The 19,579-nt window shown below is 49.5% G+C and overlaps 1 protein-coding gene across 1 annotated transcript in view; it reads right to left on the reverse strand.

The window, feature by feature from the left end:
• PCSK2 (proprotein convertase subtilisin/kexin type 2) overlaps positions 1–19,579 on the reverse strand; it is a 209,331-nt gene that overhangs the window by 73,356 nt on the left and 116,396 nt on the right. The window contains 3 exon segments of the mRNA XM_060230741.1: positions 7,190–7,227; positions 12,071–12,179; positions 14,349–14,462. Of these exon segments, the coding sequence (XP_060086724.1) occupies positions 7,190–7,227; positions 12,071–12,179; positions 14,349–14,462 (261 nt within the window).

Genomic DNA, 19,579 nt, shown 5'->3' on the forward strand with positions numbered 1-19,579 from the left:
GGACTCCGCCGCTCGTCTCCCCCACTCTTTTCGCTGGCACCGATACAAAGCGATTATACTTTGCTATACCTCTCAGCCTTACAATGACTCTAGTCCAATCTCGAAGGACTTCGCGATGAGGCTGCCATGCATTTAATTCACCAAAGTAAACAAAACCCCTTACATTCCTCATGGATGAATGTGCCTCCTCTAGACATCGCCATAATTATCGGCTTAGCTCAAAGCCTGGCGATGCAAACAGAATGACTCCTCTTGGAGTTCAATAGGCTTTGGAACAAGTTGTTATGTTCCCTCTATTCCGCTCTCAAAGTTTTCTCGCATTGTAAAACCTACGGTGCTGAACTGGAGACTTGCTTAAGTGCTGTCTGTAAAAAAATAATAATAATAATTGAATCATACCAATCCGTGGACTGATTTTCGAGCAGCAAATGCCTGGCTCATCGGCATTGTAAGAAAATAAGAAGAGCCCTGCTGGATCAGACCGGTAGTCCATCTAGTCCAGCATCCTGACTCACACAGTGACCAACCAGTTCCTCTGGAGGGCCAACAACAGGGCAGAAAGGCCGAGGCCTTCACAAGAACATCAGAAGAGCCCTGCTGGATCAGACCAGTGAGGGTCGATCCAGTCCAGCATCCTGTCTCACACAGTCACCAACCAGTTCCTCTGGAGGACCAACAACTGGGCAGAGAAGCCGAAGCCTTCATAAGAACATTGGAAGATCCCTGTTGGATCAGGTAGTGGTCCAGCTAGTCCGGCATCCTGTCTCACACAGTGGCCAACCAGTTCTTCTAGAGGACCAACATAAGGGCAGAGAGGCTGAGGCCTTCCTAAGAACATTAGAAGAGCCCTGTTGGATCAGACCAGTGGCCCATCTAGTCCAGCATCTTGTCTCACACAGTGGCCAACCAGTTCCTCTGGAGGGCCAACAACTGGGCAGAGAGGCCGAGGCCTTCATAAGAACATCAGAAGAGCCCTGCTGGATCAGACTAGTGGTCCACCTAGTCCAGCATCCTGTCTCACACAGCGGCCAACCAGTTCCTCTGGAGAGCCAACAACATGATATAGAGGCCAAGGCCTTCCTCTGGTGTTGCCTTCTGGCACTGGGATTCAGAGGCCTGGTGTTTCTGAATGTAGAGATTCTGCTCAGTCATCATGGCTACTAGGTATTGGCAGACTTATCCTCCATGACTCTAAGAACATCAGAAGAGCCCTGCTGGATCAGGCCAGTGGTCCATCTAGTCCCGCATTTTGTCCCACACAGGTCCTCTGGATGGCGAAACGACAGGGCATAGAAGCCGAGGCCTTCCCCGATGTTTCCTCCTGGCTCTTTGATTCAGAGACCTAGTTCCTCTGAATGTGGAGGTTCCCCTCAGTCACCGCGGCTAGTAGCCGTTGGCAGACGGAACCTCCATGAATCCATCTAACCCCCTTTTCAAGCTGTTTATTCCTGTGACCATCGCTACATCCTCTGGAAGCGAATCCCACACTTTAATCGCTCTCTGTGTTAAGTCACGCTTCCTTTTGTCCATCCTGAATCTACAGCTTTATAAGATGTCATCGAGTTCTAGTCTTTTGGGATAGGGAGAAGAAATGGCCTTGGGAAACTCTCTCCACCCCATGCCTAATTTTAGAAATCTTTATCGTGTCCTCCCCCTTAGTAATCTTTTCTTCTAAACAGAAAAGTCCCAGACGCTTCAGGTTTTCCTCCCGGGGAAAGTGCTCCAACCCCGCTAGTCATCTCGGTTGGCCTCCTCATATGCTGCGTAATTTGAAAGAAAGCGTTTGAGGCGGTGCAATCCTAAACAGAGTTACGCTTTCCTAAGCCCACTCATTTCAGTGGACTTCAAAAGGAGTACGGTTGCCAATCCCCAGGTGGGGGCAGGGGATCCCCCGGTTTGGAGGCCCTCCCCCTGCTTCAGGGTCGTCAGAAAGCGGGGGGAGGGGAGGGTAATGTCTGCTGGGAACTCTATTATTCCCTATGGACTCTATTATTCCCTATGGAGATTTATTCCCAAAGAAAATCATGGAGAATTGATCTGTGGGTATCTGGGGCTCTGGGGGGGGCTGTTTTTTGGGGTAGAGGCACCAAATTTTCAGTATCGCATCTAGTGCCTCTCCCCAAAATACCCCCCAAGTATCAAAAAGATTGGACCAGGGGGTCCAATTCTATGAGCCCCAAAAGAAGGTGCCCCTATCTTTCATTATTTCCTATGTAAGGAAGGAATTGAAAAGGTGTGCCGTCCCTTTAAATGTGATGGCCAGAACTCCCTTTGGAGTTCAATTATGCTTGTCACAGCCTTGATCTTGGCTCCACCCCCAATGTCTCCTGGCTCCACCCCCCAAAGTCTCCTGGCTCCACCTCCAAAGTCCCCAGATATTTCTTGAATTGGACTTGGCAACCCTAACTCTAACCCCGCTAGTCATCTTGGTTGTCCTCCTCATATGCTACGTAATTTGAAAAAAAGCGTTTGAGGCGGTGCAATCCTAAACAGAGTTACACTTTCCTAAGCCCACTCATTTCAGTGGACTTCAAAAGGAGTAACTCTATTTAGAATTGCAGGGTTGGCCACCATCCAGGGAAAGCAAGCCTGGTATGATGGTGGGTCTTAAAACATCCACTTCGGCTGCAGGAATCAAAGAGCGGATTTTTGACCTCTCCCTGCATGAGCCCCGTAGGTCTTTATGATCAGTGACACAGCAACTTCTGGTGATACCCAGTCCCAGAGACGTCCATCTGGCCTTGACAAGTGCCAGGGCCTTTTCGGCTGTGGCCCCTGCCTGGAGAATGAGCTCCTCCTGGAGATCTGGGCCCTGCGGGATCTGCTCCAATTCCACAAGGCCTGTAAATAGGGTTGCCAATCCCCAGGTGGGGGCAGGGGATCCCCTGGTTTGGAGGCCCTCCCCCCGCTTCAGGATCATCAGAAAGCGGGGGGGGGGGGATGCCTGCTGCACACTCCATTATTCCCTATGGAGACCAATTCCCATAGAGTATAATAGAGAATTGATCCACGGGTATCTCGGGCTCTGGGGGGGGCTGTTTTTTGGGTAGAGCCACCAAATGTTCAGTACAGCATCTAGTGCCTCTCCCCAAAGTACCCCCCAAGTTTCAAAACGATTGAACCAGGGGGTCCAATTCTATGAGCCCCAAAAGAAGGTGCCTCTATCCTTCATTACTTCCTATGGGAGGAAGGAATTGAAAACGTGTCCCTTTAAATGTGATGGCCAGAACTCCCTTTGGAGTTCAATGATGCTTGTCACAGCCTTGATCTTGGCTCCGCCCCTAATGTTTCCTGGCTCCACCCCCAAAGTCTCCCGGCTCCACCACCAGATATTTCCCCACTCCTCCACTTGCAGCTGCTGAGATGGCCTTGGATCAGCCATAGCTCTGGCAGAGGTTGTCCTTGAAAGGGCAGCTGCTGTGAGAGCCCTCTCAGCCCCACCCGCCTCACAGGGTGTCTGTTGTGGGGGGGAAAGATATAGGAGATTGTGAGCCGCTCTGAGTGTCTGATTCAGAGAGAAGGGCGGGGTATAAATCTGCCGTCTTCTCCTTCTTCTTGGTGTAGTGGTTAAGTGCACAAACTCTTATCTGGGAGAACTGGGTTTGATTCCCCACACCTCCACTTGCACCTGCTGGAATGGTCTTGGGTCAGTCATAGCTCTCGCAGGAGTTGTCCTTGAAAGGGCAGCTGCTGTGAGAGTCCTCTCACCCCCACCCATCTCACGGGGTGGAGGAAGGGGGGGAGGAAGACATAGGAGATTGTAAGCCGCTCTGAGTCTCTGATTCAGGGAGAAGGGTGGGGTATAAATCTGCAATTCTTCAATTCTTCTTCTTCCTCCCCAGCTTTGTTGCTAGCTGATGCTGATTTCAGGACAACACGGGCTAGGGCAAAATTTCAGGCTGCGGTGGCTTCAATCCAAGGGTGGCCTCAGAGGGATGAGAAGCAAATTAGCATATAACGTGATGTAGACATTTTGAAACAAACCGTTCAGCTGTTGACCCTGGGCACTTGGCTCCTGGTTTGTCTCAAAATGTTTACATCATGCTGTACACCAATTTGCTTTTCAACCCTGTCTATATTTGGTTTTCTTCCATTTCATTGTCTCTGACGAAGTATGTCTGCACACGGAAGCTCATACCTTGAATAAAACTTTGTTGGTCTTAAAAGATGCCCCACTGGGCTCAAACTTTAGTCCATTGAGTCTAGAGTGGTGAGTCTAAAGTAGGCTGTGGATTATATTGTGCAAAGCAGTAGACAAGTGCACGTTTAAGACCAAACAAGTTTTATTCAGAATGCAAGCTTTCGTATGCTCTTAAGCAGACTTCATCAGACAAATGGGAACGGAAGCAGCAGTTCTTAATATAAGTGGGCAGTGTGGAATCATGGGAATGTTTTTAGCAGGTTAAAAGACTCTCGGTAGCACTTAGATTTATGACACCTCGCACCTACGACAGCAGTCTGCTTTTTATCACCCTCCAGTGTTTTTTCAGCCCTGCTTTGTCCTAACGCTAACAGACACAGATCCCTATTTGTGATTCTTTCAATCTGCTAAAAACGTTCCCATGATTCCACACTGCCCACTTATATGAAGAATTGCTGCTTGCCATTCCCATCTGTCTGATGAAGTCTGCTTAAGAGCACACGAAAGCTTACATTAGGAATAAAACTTGGTTGGTCTTAAAGGTGCACTTGTCTACTGCTTTGTTCTATGGCTTCAGACCAACACGGCTGCCTACTGGGATCTGATTATATTGTGCATTATTGCTAATTATAGGGTTGCCAGGTCGATGTCTCTCACTGGTGGGGTGGGTGGGAAGGAGCTTGCCAGAGGTGGGAGCGGGGTGACATCACTGTGTGTGACATCCTTGGCGTGTTGACCTCACTTCTGTGTGACGTCATTGTATTGGGGACATTGCAGCAGGCCGTGGCTGTTGAGGGTGAGGGCTTCCCCTGCCGGCCAACCGGCCACTGGTGGGCAGCAGCCCACAGTATTGGGGGATCCCCTGCTCCCACCCAGGGGCTGGCAAATTGCAATCATAGCTTATTAATATAAATTTCATAAATACAAATTTCTTAAAGTACATAACGGTCTGATTACTTGTGTACATCTGCCCTGGGGACCCAGAGGGTTCAGGCTTTGATTCCTTGACTCAATTTCCTCCAGGGCAGGGGTGGGGAACCTTTTTTCTGCCAAGGGCCATATGGATATTTATAACATCATTTGCGGGCCATAAAAAATTATCAATTTAAAAACCAGTGCTCCACCGAGGAAGAATGATTCAGGCCAGCAAAATTAATGCAAATAATTGTTTTTCTATTTGAAGTCATGTGGGGAGAGCCTAATCTGGCACACGCACACACACACACACCCTCGGCCCACCGCCTTAGGCAAATGCATAGGTCCACAGCTTTTTTGTAGGAAAAAGCCCAGCAGGAACTCAGTAGCATATTAGACCACATCCCCTAATATTAGCATATTAGGTCACGCACTCATTAGCATATTAGGCCACACCATCTGGGATAATCAAGTGCAAACTGAACTGTGACAATAACTTTTCCAGGCCCTGCAGCAATTCTGGCCGGCCAGCCAGCCAGGCCCCAGGGAGGCTGCCGCACAGTACATCTGGGCCCTGTGATCCCTGCCTGGCTTTGGGGAGGCTGCTGCACGGCGCGGCTGGGCCCCACGATCCTTGCTGGCCAGCCAGGCCTCAGAGAAGCTGCCACATGGCTCGGTTTGGCCCAGCAATCCCCGAGGGCCACACCAAGTGACCTCGAGGGCCGCATACGGCCCTCAGGATGGAGGTTCCCCACCCCTGTTCCAGGGGACCCGATCCCTGTCATCTGCAAATCAGTTGTAATTCTGGGAGGCCACCAGTCTCCACCTACAGGTTGGCAACTCCAGTTCCCCAATGAGCTGAGCCCCATTTTGACTTGTGAGTATAGCATGGGGGGGAGGGGGAGGAGAAGAGAGCTTCAACCTTCTATCCCACACTGTTTCCCTAAGCCAAAGAGGCCATGGGAACCCCTGTTTCCCCCCACTGTGGGGCTGTATGTGGTTATGAGGGCATGTGTAGCTCTACTTTTAATTCCTCAGAACATGCTAGGATCATCTAGAAAAACAACAAAACATTTTATTCTGTATCTGAATGCCAAGAAGAAGAAGAAGAAGAAGGGGAAGAAGAAGAGGAGGAGGAAGAAGAAAGAGAAGAAGAAGGAGGAGGAGAGGAAGAGGAAGGAGGAGGAGAAGGAGGAGAAGGAGGAGGAAGAGGAGGCAGAAGGAAAAGGAGGAGGAGAAGGAGGAGGAGAGAAGGAGGAGGAGGAGAAGGAGGAGGAGGAAGAGGAGAAGGAGGAGGAGGAGAAGAAGGAGGAGGAGGAGGAGGAGGAGAAGAAGAAAAAGGAGAAGGAGGAGGAAGAGGAGGCAGAAGGAAAAGGAGGAGGAGAAGGAGGAGGAGGAGAAGGAGAAGGAGGGGGAGGAGTAAACTTGAGTAAAACCGAAAAGCTCATAATTGTTTTTATTTTTAAAGCACATTCAGTTAAAAAAAAAAAAAGGTCCAAAATGGTATTCTCTGTATACCCCTCTCAATATGATTGTCAGCCCTGCTCCCAGCCATCTGTGAGGGACGGGGCAGTAAGGTTGCCAGATCCAGGTTGGAAAGCTCCTGGAGATTTGGGGGTGGAGCCTGAGGAGGACTTAAACCTCAGTGGGGTACAATGCCACAGGTCCCACCCTCCAAAGCGGCCATTTTCTCCAGGGGAACCGATCTCTGTAACTTGGAGACAAGCTGCAATTCCAGGGGATCCCCTGGTCCCGCCTGGAGGCTGGCATCCCTCCCTTTTGGCTATACCCTCCTCATGCCTGAAAAACAAATCCTACTGTTTTAAAAGAGGATTTTGAAATGATACAAATTCCCACTGTTGGCAACGCGAGCTAATTCAGAGCCGGGTGACCTCACAATTCCCCTATACAAAATATTTATTTTGTTCCACGTGTTCAGTCGCTAAGGGGGAAATCTGCCTGATTCTATCGAGGGCTTTCCTTGTTTTTATGTGCGATTCATTCCCTGTCCTCCACGGCAATATCAACGACTCAGAGCTGTGCTGGTCCCAGTCAGCAGGCAAATCCGTAACGCAGACGAATCGCCACAAAATTTCACGCTGTATCGTAATGTGGAAAATACCGTGTACTTACATAGTTTGTGGCCAGATCTGGGTGAAGATAATCAATCCCTGCAACAAACAACGACAGCACATAAATCACAGTTAACAGGTTCTCCCGAAATACCAGAAATGGAGATGATTGTAATAGGTAGGGAATTGAATAAGCCCCTGGGTAAGCCTAGCGAGAGAAACAGTATTACCCTTAGAGCTTTGTTTTGGTTAAATACAAGCTTTCAGTCCTTGACTTTGACATGGGGAAGGGGATGGGGGGACATTGTTATATGTTTCAGGCCAGATATAAAAAGGTGTTTGGAAAACTGAAGCAGAGAGGATGTGTAGAAAGCTAGCAAATGGTCAGAAGCCCTGAGATATGTCTGCGAATGTTTGGAATCCAAGCAATTCCAACAGAATGATTGGCACTGATGTGCAATGTGGGCCCAGGCCGGGGTTGCCACGTCCACTCAGAAAATATCTGGGGATTTTTGAGGTAGAGCCAGGGTACTTTGGACACTTCCCCATTCCCTAGAAAAAATAAATACAAATAAAACAGTGCAGCCCCCCTGAATACAGTCTTCATTTCCTCATCCCCCAGCAGCTAAAATTCTACTAAATGAAATTGAACACACTCACACAAAGCAGTTGAAATAAACACAGCAAGCAAACACTTTTGTGATCTCACAGGGGCCGTTTACTCACATTTCTGAATATAACCATCTGCTGTATTTCAACCAACTTCTTCAGAATAATAGGAAAATGAAAGAACAGCCTATCAGGTGGAGTTTTCCTCCAGAGAGATTGAGAGCCGCATGGCTCTGTCTGCTCGTCCCGCCCCCCTGCAGTTTTCCTCTCTCGAGATTTAAAGGCACACACACCTTCAGAAACGCAAACAGTTGCAAGCCTCTTCTAAACCTGCCAAAGTTTGAAGGCACGTGGTGGCTGCAGAAGGCACATGGAAGCTGGCAGTCAGGAGGAGCCTGAAAAACCAGGGGATCCTCTGCTCAGACCTGGGGACTAACAATTCTAGCCCAGGGTTGCCAACTCCAGGCTATTAAGTTTCTGGAGATTTTGGGATTGTAGCCTAGGGAAGGTGAAGTTTCAAGCAGAGAGAGACCACAGTGGGGTACAATGCCACGAGTCCACCCTCCAATGCAGACTTTTTCTTGAGAGGGAGTGATTTCTGAAGCTTGGAGATCAGTTCTAATTCCAGGAGATCTGCGGGCTCCACCTGGTTCTTTGCATCCTTACATGGGCTGTCGATCTCTCAGTGGGACCTGGAGATCTCCTGCTATCACTATTTCTTAGCAGAAACAGAACCATAGAGTTGGAACCGTGCAGGAAACTCACAAATACCTCCCCCTAAATTCACAGTTCCCTGTGAAAAAATGGCTGCTTTGGAGGGCGGATTCTATGGCCTTGTACCCTGCTGAGGGCCCACTCCTCCCACAAGCCCACCCCCAGGCTCCACCCCCCCCGCCCAAATTTCCAGGTATTTCTGAACTCACAGCTGGGAGCCCTGATCCTTATATGGGCCAGGCCAAAGGTTCTAGGTTGGGGAAATCCTTAACCGAAATGACAAAGGCACAGAGCGCCCTTTTTGCCAACACTTTGTTGCAAAGGGAACCACAGAGAACCACAGTGTCTAGGCTTGCCAATCCCCAGGTCCCAGCGGGAATTCTCCCACTTTCCCAGGCTCCTTCCCACCACCAGTCAGTTGGTCGGCGGGGGGGAAGCCCCGCCCCCACAGCCATCATGTGCCTTTCCACCTTCGGAGGCTTCAGTCTCTACTTGAGAAAGCCTTCCTCTTGAGATGATGTGTCTGCATCTTGAAGCCTGAAGGGGAGGCAGAACAACATGGCTGGGAAAGGAGCCCAGACCCTCCACTGGTTGCACAATCCTTGCAGAGGTCGAAGGTCAACTTGAACCTTTGGCTGCCCTGCGTTGCTGTGAAAAACTTGGAAGTTCAGCAACTCGTGAGTAGAAGTGCCAATCCCCAGGTGGGGGCAGGGGAGACCTAATTTGGAGGCCCTCCAGAGCTTCAGGGCCCTCAGAAATGGGGCGGGGGGGGGGAGGGAGGGAAATGTCTGCTGGACCATAGGGTATAATGGAGAATTGATTCTGGGGTATCTTGGGCTCTGGAGGGGTGGTTTTTTGTAGTAGAGGTACCAAATTTTCAGCGTAGCATCTGATGAGTCTCCTCAAAATGCTCTCCAAGTTTCAAAAAGATTGGACCAGGGGGTCCAATTCTATGAGCCCCTAAAGAAGGTGCCCCTATCCTTCATTATTTCTAGTGGAGGGAAGGCATTTAAAAGGTATGCGGTCTCTTTAAATGTGAGGGCCAGGACTTCCTTTCAATTGTGCTTGTCACAACTTTGCTTATGTCTCCACCCCCAAAGTCTCCTGGCTCCACCCCCAAAGTCTCCTGGCTCCACCCCCAAAGACTCCTGGCTTCACCCCCAAAGTCTCCTGGCTCCACTCCCAAAGTCCCCAGATATTTCTTGAATTGGACTTGGCAACCCTAACAGTGTCACAGATTAAATCAAACCAAGCAAAGCAAAAACAAAAACTTCTCACCCTTGCAAGCAAATAGACGGCTTGGCAAAGTTACTTATTGAGAACATAAGAGAAGCCATGTTGGATCAGGCCACTGGCCCATCCAGCCCAACACTCTGTGTCACACAGTGGCCAAAAGAAACCAGGTGCCATCAGGAGGTCCATCAGTAGGGCCAGGACACTAGAAGCCCTCTCACTGTGCACACAACCCCCAAGCACCAAGAATACAGAGCATCACTGCCCCAGACATAAGGACATAAGAGAAGCCATGTTGGATCAAGCCAGCGGTCCATCCAGTCCAACACTCTGTGCCACATAGTGGCCAAAAAAACCCAGGTGCCATCAGGAGGTCCATCATAAGAGCCAGGACATTAGAAGCCCTCCCACTGTGCCACCCCCTAAAGCACCAAGAATACAGAGCATCACTTGCCCTAGACAGAGAATTCCTACCATACGCTGTGGCTAATAGCCACTGATGGACCTCTGCTCCAAATGCTTATCCAAGCACCTCTTGAAGCTGGCTATGCTTGCAGCCACCACCACCTCCCGTGGCAGTGAATTCCATGTGTTAATCACCTTTTGGGCGAAGAAGGACTTCCTTTTATCCGTTCTAACCCAACTGCTCAGCAATTTCATTGAGCGTCCGCGAGTTCTCGTATTGTGACTACCCTCCGTTGCAACAAAACCGCAGCTTAGGTGTTCAGTAGAACTAATATTAAGCGCACAACTATTGATTGAATGTGTAAGGATGTATATATTGATGTATGGGCTTTGAATGGATGTATCTGTAATATTGGTTGTAATGCATATATAGCCACTTAATGCCCTAGGTATTAGTATTGTTAGCAGGGGTCATTTTGTAGAAAAAGAGGTGCCGAAGCTCATTAGCACAGCTCATTTGCATATGCCACACACAGGGTGGTTGGGCAGAGCCACAAAATGGCTGCTGCAGGAGTTGAAGCCAGCCACAAAATGGCTGCCACAGCTGATCTTCGGTCACACAGTGAAGAGCGTTGGGTGCTGGTGGCAGTTGCTACCGGAGCATTTTTACAAATTTGACAGTAGGGTTGCCAAGAGACCCCTCAGCCTCTGATACCATAGAGCTTTTCCTCCCAAGACTAAATTGTATCAGCTCAGCATCTACCTTCAAATACTTTTTGAATTAGAATTGCTATCATAAAACCTTACTCCCATCATACTTTATAAATGACTCTCTCCTATCTAGCCACAGTGGCATGAGGAAGATTTTCCATCTGTCTGCTTTATATGTTTGGGTTATTCTCCCATTTTTTGTGGGGGGAAATATGAGAAAGTTTGTCAGATCTTAGAGTTCAGTAAAATTCTCACCAGGGGGTTTGAACAATGGAACCCAAAAGCAAGTAGGGGTTTTTTTGGTGTTGGGGGGTGGTAAGAAAGAAAGAACACAATAAAATTTAGATGCTCCGGAGCTCCACACCTGTGAGCTCCTGCCCAAAATGAGACCTGATTGTTTAAAGGAGTGTGCTATTTTCCACCCCTGTAGCCAATCCTCCAAGAGCTTACAGGGCTCTTCGTACAGGGCCTACTGGAAGCTCCAGGAGGATTGGCTACATCAGGGGTGTGTGGCCCAAGATACAAAGGAGTTCTTACTAAAAAAAAAAAAAGTCCTGTGAAGGAGACAGGACATACTCGTAAGCAAGGCTTTGACATTTAAACACGAACGTCTTACGGCTTACAGCAAGGGTTCCCCAAACTTTTTGAGGCAGTGGGCGCCTTTTGAATCCTGACACAGGGTGGTTGGGCAGAGCCACAAAATGGCTACCACAAAATGGCTGCTGCAGGAGTTGAAGCCAGTCACAAAATGGCTGCAACAGCTGATCTTCAGTCACACAGTGAAGAGCCTTGGGCTTTGGTGGCAGTTGCTGCCAAAGCATTTTTACAAATTTGACAGTAGGATTGCCAAGACCCCTCAGCCTCCGATATCATAGAACTTTTCCTCCCAAATTGCTAGAGCGTATGGGAAAACCAATAGAGTTTTTCCAGAAGCTCCTAGAGTGGCCAGTGCGTGATGTCAGGGAAGAATCCCCCCACTGGCACAATGTGGGCCGGCAGGTTGAGAACATCTGGAGCAGGGGAACCCCCATCTGGCCCAGGAACGTGATAGCGCTACTGCACAGACAATCAACATTCCGGCAGCCAATCAGAAGCCTTGCTGAGCAAAAGCCTCACCTGGCTCTACCCACTTTCTAAAAAACACTTGGCAGGCACTAGTTAAGGTGCCGGTGGGTGTCATGGCGCTCTCAGGCGCGACGTTGGCGACCCCCAGCTTACAGTAAAGAGTGAAATCACTTCAGAAATGCAGGCTGCTGCAGTCGTCACTCACCGTCATCCATAATGCCTATCGTCACCCCTTTCCCCGTGTAGCCCAGCTCCCAGGCTTCCGCCACGTTGAGATCGAGTCCGGGGGTCCCATCTGCTTGCCCTGTGTTGATCTAATGCATCCAATTAAAACAGAAACAAACAAAATGAAGCACAGAGATTTCTTTGCTTGGCAGAAAAGCAGAACGTCAACAACCCCCCCCCCCCTCGAGATTCCACCTGACCCAGCTGCTCCAAAATATCTTTCGACTGCTTGGGAACAAAGCCCAAAAGAAGGAATTATGGGGATGTTTGGTTAATACAGAAGAGTTTGCCCAGCCGTAGATGCATGATACTCAGGCCTCAAATTCAAATATATGGTAATAAAGACTAGGGTCGCTGGCTCTGGGCTGGGAAATACCTGGAGAGTTTGGGGGTGGAGCCTGAAGAAGCCGGGCTTTGGGGAGGGGAGGGGAAAGTTGAGTTTAATGCTGTAGAGCAGGGGTGGGCAATGGTAGCTCTCCAGATGTTTTTTGCCTACAACTCCCATCAGCCCCAGCCAGCGTGGCCATGCTGGCTGGGGCTGATGGGAGTTGTAGGCAAAAAATATCTGAAGAGCTACCGTTGCCCACCCCTGCTGTAGAGCCCCCCTTCCAAAGTGGCCATTTTGTCCAGGTGAACTGATCTCCGTCGCCTGGCGATAAGTTCTAATAGCGGGAGATCTCTAACTGCCACCTAGAAGCTAGTAAACGCAGGCCTTGAATCCAGCAGGAGCTCACAAGAGTGCAGCTCCTGAACCTTTCTGAGGGTTCCCCCTCCTCCTCCCCACCCACTTACCTTGTCCATTGAATAGTAGGTGCAGCTGCATAACAATCCCTGGATTAGGAGAGCGGGCAGCCAGCCAGCCACCAGGGGCTTTGCCATGCCCCCAGCAGCCCTCATTAATCCCCGGAGAAGTTCACACCACCCTTTCTCTACTTCTTATGTGATTTTGGATGGTGGGTGGCTTGCTGGCCTTTTGACTGTGGGAGGGGGGCGGCGGCCAAGGAGAGCCCCAGGTGAGCGAGGCCTGCTTGGGTGGCTGGATCTCTAGCCAGCCCAAGCAGGCCTCACTCGCCCGGGGCTCTCCTTTCTTGAATCGGGTTGCTTTTGGCTGGTGGGCGGGTGACATATGCTAATGAGTTGTGCTAATGAGCTCCACCACCTATTTTACTACAAAATGACCCCTGGTGCTACTGAACGCAGTAAATAAATCTCCCAAGAAGTATATTGCAAAACAAAAGGTAAACTTAACATTTATTCAGGTCAATGCAGTTCACATTCAGGTTGCAGTGAAAAGGAGAGAAAGAAGACTAATCTGAAGAGTCCTTTCCCTATCACAAATGGCCAGCTAGTTTGGCAACACGTGTGAGGGGGGCATGAGATGCAGCCTCATAGCTAAGTGCTATGGGGGGACCATAGGGGGGCTATAGGAGGGGGGGCACGGGGGTGAGAGCAGCACCGGCTTTAAAGCGCATGGCACCCCAGGAAGGCTACAGTTTAACTGTTGCATGGTTCTTTGGCCTTAGGTTTGTTGTGCAAAGGATGGTTTGCTATCGGTATTAAAGGTAAAGGTAGTCCCCTGTGCAAGCACCAGTCATTTTCGACTCTGGGGTGACGTTGCTTTCACAACGTTTTCACGGCAAACTTTTTACGGGGTGGTTTGTCATTGTGTTCTATATTACTGAATTGTTTACTAGCACACAGAAGTTGCAAAGTGTGGATTACCCGGAGAATTATTTTCTACACGGAGTGAGCGTGTCGTTTTCCTCCAGTTACCTCCATGGTCCCGATCTCCGCTGACATGTTAATAATATAAACTGTCCCAGTGGAAGAGACTGAACATTGTAGAGTCCCATTGAAAACTTGAACTGGAAAATTGTAGGGCGCAATTGCAACATTCATGGCTGGAAGAGGGAGGAGTCTATGAATAAACTAAAATAATAATAAATCCTAAATTCGATCCAACCGGCTTTCTCATTGGCCAAAAAGAAAGGAGGGGGGGTCCCTTGTGACTGGCATTTGCAGACTGCAAGACCCCCCAGAAGAAGAGCCATGTGGAAAAGTGGGCTGGAATAAGGAAGGAAACTAGGTAAGATTGAATGAAAAATTGGGCTGGATCAAAGCCACTAATACGTTTGCATCCCCCTAACCCTAACCCTAACCCCACCCCGAAGATCTGCCTGATGAGTTCCCTTTTATGGCTTTCCAGGACTGATTGCCTCGTAAAAGGGAAGTTGTAAACAACACTTATCGTTACTTACCAAGTACCATTGCTTTGTAAACAAAGGGTCGTTCATGTTGATGTCAATTTCGTTGATGTCTCGGTAACCCCGTTTCCTTCTCCCGAAACCTTCTTGCTGGACAACCTTTTTTACCTGCAGGGGCATTTAAAAAAATAATAAGAAGAACACAATTAACACATTGTTGGGTATCTATAAGCTAACAATGTATAATCTTTTAGGGGAAAGAAACAAAAATGATTAGCAAAAAAAATGTCTTAAGGGACTAATCTTGTATGAGAAACACACACTCATTGGTCACTCATATATATATTTGCTATCTGGTCCCAGCTGACTTGACCCCTCTTGGGGTTCTCAAGGCAAGAGATGAGCAGAGGTGTTTCGTCATTGCTTGCCTCTGCGTAGCCACCTTGGAGTTCCTTGGTGGTCTCCCATCCAAATACTTACCAGAGCAGACTCTGCTTAGCTTGCAAGATGTGATGAGAGAAGAAGGAGGAGGAGGAGGAGGAGAAGATGATGATATTGGATTTATATCCTGCTCTCTGCTCTCAATCTCAGTGTCTCAGTGGCTCACAATCTCCTTTACCATCCTCCCCCACAACAGACACCCTGTGAGGTAGGTGGGGCTGAGAGAGCTCTTACAGCGGCTGCCCTTTCAAGGACAACTCTGTGAGAGCGATGGCTGACCCAAGGCCATTCCAGCAGGTGCAAGTGGAGGAGTGAGAAATCAAAGCCGGTTCTCTCAGAGTCTGCACTCTTAACCACTACAGGGGAAGAAGGTCTATGAGAGCTACGGCTGACCCAAGGCCATTCCAGCAGCTGCCAAGGAGAGGAGTGGGGAATCAAACCTGGTTCTCCCAGACAAGAGTCCACGCACTTCACCACTGCACCAAACTGGTTCTCAACTACACCAAACTGGCTAGACGGCTAGCCTGGGCCATCCATATTGGGATAGAGGTGATTTGCCACTACCTGACTCTGCATAGCAACCCTGGATTTCCTCAGACAGCGTGGTACAGTGGTTGAGAGTCTGGAGAACCAGATTTGATTCTCCACTTCTCCTCTACTTAAAGCCTGCTGGGCGACTTTGGACCAGTCCCAGTTCTCTCAGAGCTCTCTCAGCCCCACCTGCCTCACTAGGTGAGGGGAAAGGAAAGGAAGGCAATTTTAAACCCCAAGTTAAAGACCACCACCCTAGGGTAGAGAAAAGGGAGGGACGGTGGCTCAGTGGCAGAGCATCTGCTTGGGAAGCAGAAGGTCCCAGGTTCAATCCCCGGCATCTCCAAAAAAGGGTCCAGGCAAATAGGTGTGAAAAACCTCAGCTTGAGACCCTGGAGAGCCCTGCCAGTCTGAGAAGACAATACTGATTTGGGGAGGGACGGTGGCTCAGTGGTAGAACTTCTGCTTGGTAAGCAGAAGGTCCCAGGTTCAATGCCTGGCATCTCCAACTAAAAAGGGTCCAGGCAAATAGGTGTGAAAATACTCAGCTTGAGACCCTGGAGAGCCGCTGCCAGTCTGAGTAGAAAATACTGACTTTGATGGACCAAAGGTCTGATTCAGTAGAAGGCAGCTTCATATTTGGGGAGGGACGGTGGCTCAGTGGTAGAGCATCTGCTTGGTAAGCAGAAGGTCCCAGGTTCAATCCCCGGCATCCCCAACTAAAAAGGGTCCAGGCAAATAGGCACGAAAAACCTCAGCTTGACACCCTGGAGAGCCGCTGCTATTGTCTGAGTAGACAATACTGACTTTGATGGTCCAGGGGTCTGATTCAGTAGAAGGCAGCTTCATATGTTCAAAAGCAAGGTACAGAAAACTCTTTTCAGAAATCTCCCATTCAAGTACTAATGAGGGCTGGCCCCGCTTAGCTTCTGACATCTGGCATGATCAGACCAGTTTGGGCCATCTAGGTCAAGGGGGCCCCCAAGTCATGTAGTTAAACAGGCAACGAAGCTAATGACCCTCCCTGGCAACACAAGCTCTCTATGACATCACAGGCCCTGTTGACATCACAAAGGAGATGAGGCAGGCAAGGAGAACAGAAGGGAAAACGACCCCCCTGCCCCTCCCGCTAGTGACAGCCAATGACACTCCCTGGCAACGCAAGCTCTCTATGACATCACAGGCCCTGTTGACATCACAGAGGCAGGCAAGGAGGTCAGAAGGGAAAAGGACCCCCCTGCCCCCTCCCGCTAGTGACAGCCAATGACACTCCCTGGCAACACAAGCTCTCTATGACATCACAGGCCCTGTTGACATCACAAAGGAGATGAGGCAGGCAAGGAGGTCAGAAGGGAAAAGGACCCCCCTGCCCCCTCCCGCTAGTGACAGCCAATGACACTCCCTGGCAACGCAAGCTCTCTATGACATCACAGGCCCTGTTGACATCACAGAGGCAGGCAAGGTCAGAAGGGAAAAGGACCCCCCTGCCCCCTCCCGCTAGTGACAGCCAATGACACTCCCTGGCAACACAAGCTCTCTATGACATCACAGGCCCTGTTGACATCACAAAGGAGATGAGGCAGGCCAGGAGGTCAGAAGGGAAAAGGACCCCCCTGCCCCTCCCACTAGCGACAGCCAATGACACTCCCTAGCAACACAAGCTCTCTATGACATCACAGGCCCTGTTGACATCACAAAGGAGATGAGGCAGGAAAGGAGGTCAGAAGGGAAAAGGACCCCCCTGCCCCTCCCGCTAGTGAAAGCCGATGACACTCCCTGGCAACGCAAGCTCTCTGTGACATCACAGGCCCTGTTGACATCACAAAGGAGATGAGGCAGGCCAGGAGGTCAGAAGGGAAAAGGACCCCGCCTCCCAATAGAACAGGGGTGGGGAACCTTTTTTTCTGCCAAGGGCCATATGGATATGTATAACATCATCTGCGGGCCATAAAAAATTATCAACTTAAAAAACAGTGCTCCGCCGAGGGAGAATGATTCAGGCCAGCAAAATTAATGCAAATAATTGTTTTTCTATTTGAAGTCATGTGGGGAGAGCCTAATCTGGCACACACACACACACACACACACACACCCTCGGCCCACCTCCCTAGGCAAATGCATAGGTCCAGGGCTTTTTTGTAGAAAAAGCCCAGCAGGAACTCAGTAGCATATTAGACCACATCCCCTAATATTAGCATATTAGGGCACACCCTCATTAGCATATTAGGCCACACCATCTGGGATCATCACGTGCAAACTGAACTGTGACAGTAGCTTTTCCAGGCCCTGCAGCAATTCTGGCCGGCCAGCCAGGCCCCAGGGAGGCTGCTGCACAGTACATCTGGGCCCTGTGATCCCTGCCTGGCCCTAAGGGGGCTACTGCATGGCGTGGCTGGGCCCCACGATCCTCGCTGGCCAGCCAGGCCCCGGGGAGGCTGCCATGTGGCTTGGTTCGGTCCAGCAGTTCCCAAGGGCCACACCAAGTGACCTCGAGGGCCGCATACGGCCCTCGGGACAGAGGTTCCCCATCCCTGCAGTAGAAGAAGAAGAAGAAGAAGATATTGGGTTTATATCCCGCCCTCCACTCCAAAGAGTCTCAGAGCGGCTCACAATCTCCTTTACCTTCCTCCCCCACAACAGACACCCTGTGAGGTGGGTGGGGCTGGAGAGGGCTCTCCCAGCAGCTGCCCTTTCAAGGACAACCTCTGATAGAGCTATGGCTGACCCAAGGCCATTTCAGCAGGTGCAAGTGGAGGAGTGGGGAATCAAACCCGGTTCTCCCAGAAAAGAGTCCGCACACTTAACCACTACACCAAACTGGCTCTCCAAGTAGAGACAACCAGTGACCCTCCCTGGCAACACAAGCTCTCTGTGACCTCACAGGCCCAGTCCACAGTGCAAAAGAGACCAGGCAGGCAAAGAGATCAGAAGGGAAAAGAGCATCCAGTCTAAGGAGGGCAGGATAAAGGTAAGTCTTCATTCTCTTCTAACTTATGGTGATACCATGGGATTTTAAGGCAAGAGTTGTTCTGAGGCGGTTTGCCGTCGCCTGCCTCTACATCAAGACTCTTATTTCTTGGTGTTCTCCCATCCAAATACTAGTCAGTGCCAACCCCGCTTAGCTTCTGAGATCACATAAGTTAAGGCTCACCCAGGCCAGCCAGGCCGAGGCAAAAGGCAGAAGTAGATAAATAAATAAAAAAGGTTCTGTGATGGAGTGCCTTAATTTATTCATTTATTGACTTCATTTCCATGCTGCTTTTCTCCCCAGCAGGGGCCCAGGGTGGCTTATAACAGTCTCTTCCAGATTCTCCTCACGTGTGAAGTAGGTCAATCGGAGAGTGTGTGACTGGTCCAAGGTCTCTCAGCAAGCTTCCTTTTCTCTACACCTGTCGGTGAGCAGAGGAGCTGGTTTCTCTTTGGCTACCAACAGGGGTGGAATTCTAGCAGGAGCTCCTTTGCATATTAGGCCACACACCCCGGATGTAGCCAATCCTCCAAGAGCTTACAAAAAAAGAGCCCTGTAAGCTCCCCCTGCGTATACAACTATCTGTCATGTTTTTTTAATCCCACGTTGACTCCAAGTATCTCAAGATGGGGTACACGGTTCTCTCCTCATCCATTAGATATAAAAATAACCCCGAGAAAGACGGACTGACCCAAAGCTAACAAAACTCACAGCTGAGTCTCTCCTTAGGAGGAAAGGCTGAAGAGCCGAGTACTGTACAGTTTAGAAAAGAGATAACTAAGGGGAGATATGACAGTGGTTTATAAAATGATGCATGAGGTGGAGAGAGTGGACAAAAGGGAATTTTTTTCCCCTCCCTCCCCCCAAAGACTAGAACTCAAGGTTGGAATCTTGGGAATTGTAAAGTACTGGGGTCGGCGCAGTAAGAGACCAGAGTCGGAGAGTGATTTCAGCAAGCTTTACTTCAGGAACACCAACACAGACTGAGCTCTATTCAAACCTCCTGCTCCTTTATACAATTCTTGCCCCCTTCTGATTGGACCTTAACTATGTACATGGATTGGCTATTTACAGAGGCCTAAGGGCCTATCAGGGTACAGTATGAGCCTAGATGTTGATTGGCTACTTATGTTTCAATCCTTCCCCTGATTGGGCATGCTTAGGCCTTCTCTGGAACCCTGGTGTGGAGTACAAGCTTGGCTTGTTCAGCTTCCCTCCAAAAGTAACAGTTCCCTCCAAAAGTAACAGTTCTCCATTTGAATCTAGGACACAACAGGAATATTTGTGGAAAAAATTCTATGAAACTCGCAACATGTCATAGTATTAAAGAAAACTGCTTTAAGAT

This window comes from Heteronotia binoei, chromosome 1, assembly GCF_032191835.1.
Source record: "Heteronotia binoei isolate CCM8104 ecotype False Entrance Well chromosome 1, APGP_CSIRO_Hbin_v1, whole genome shotgun sequence".
NCBI lineage: Eukaryota > Metazoa > Chordata > Lepidosauria > Squamata > Gekkonidae > Heteronotia > Heteronotia binoei.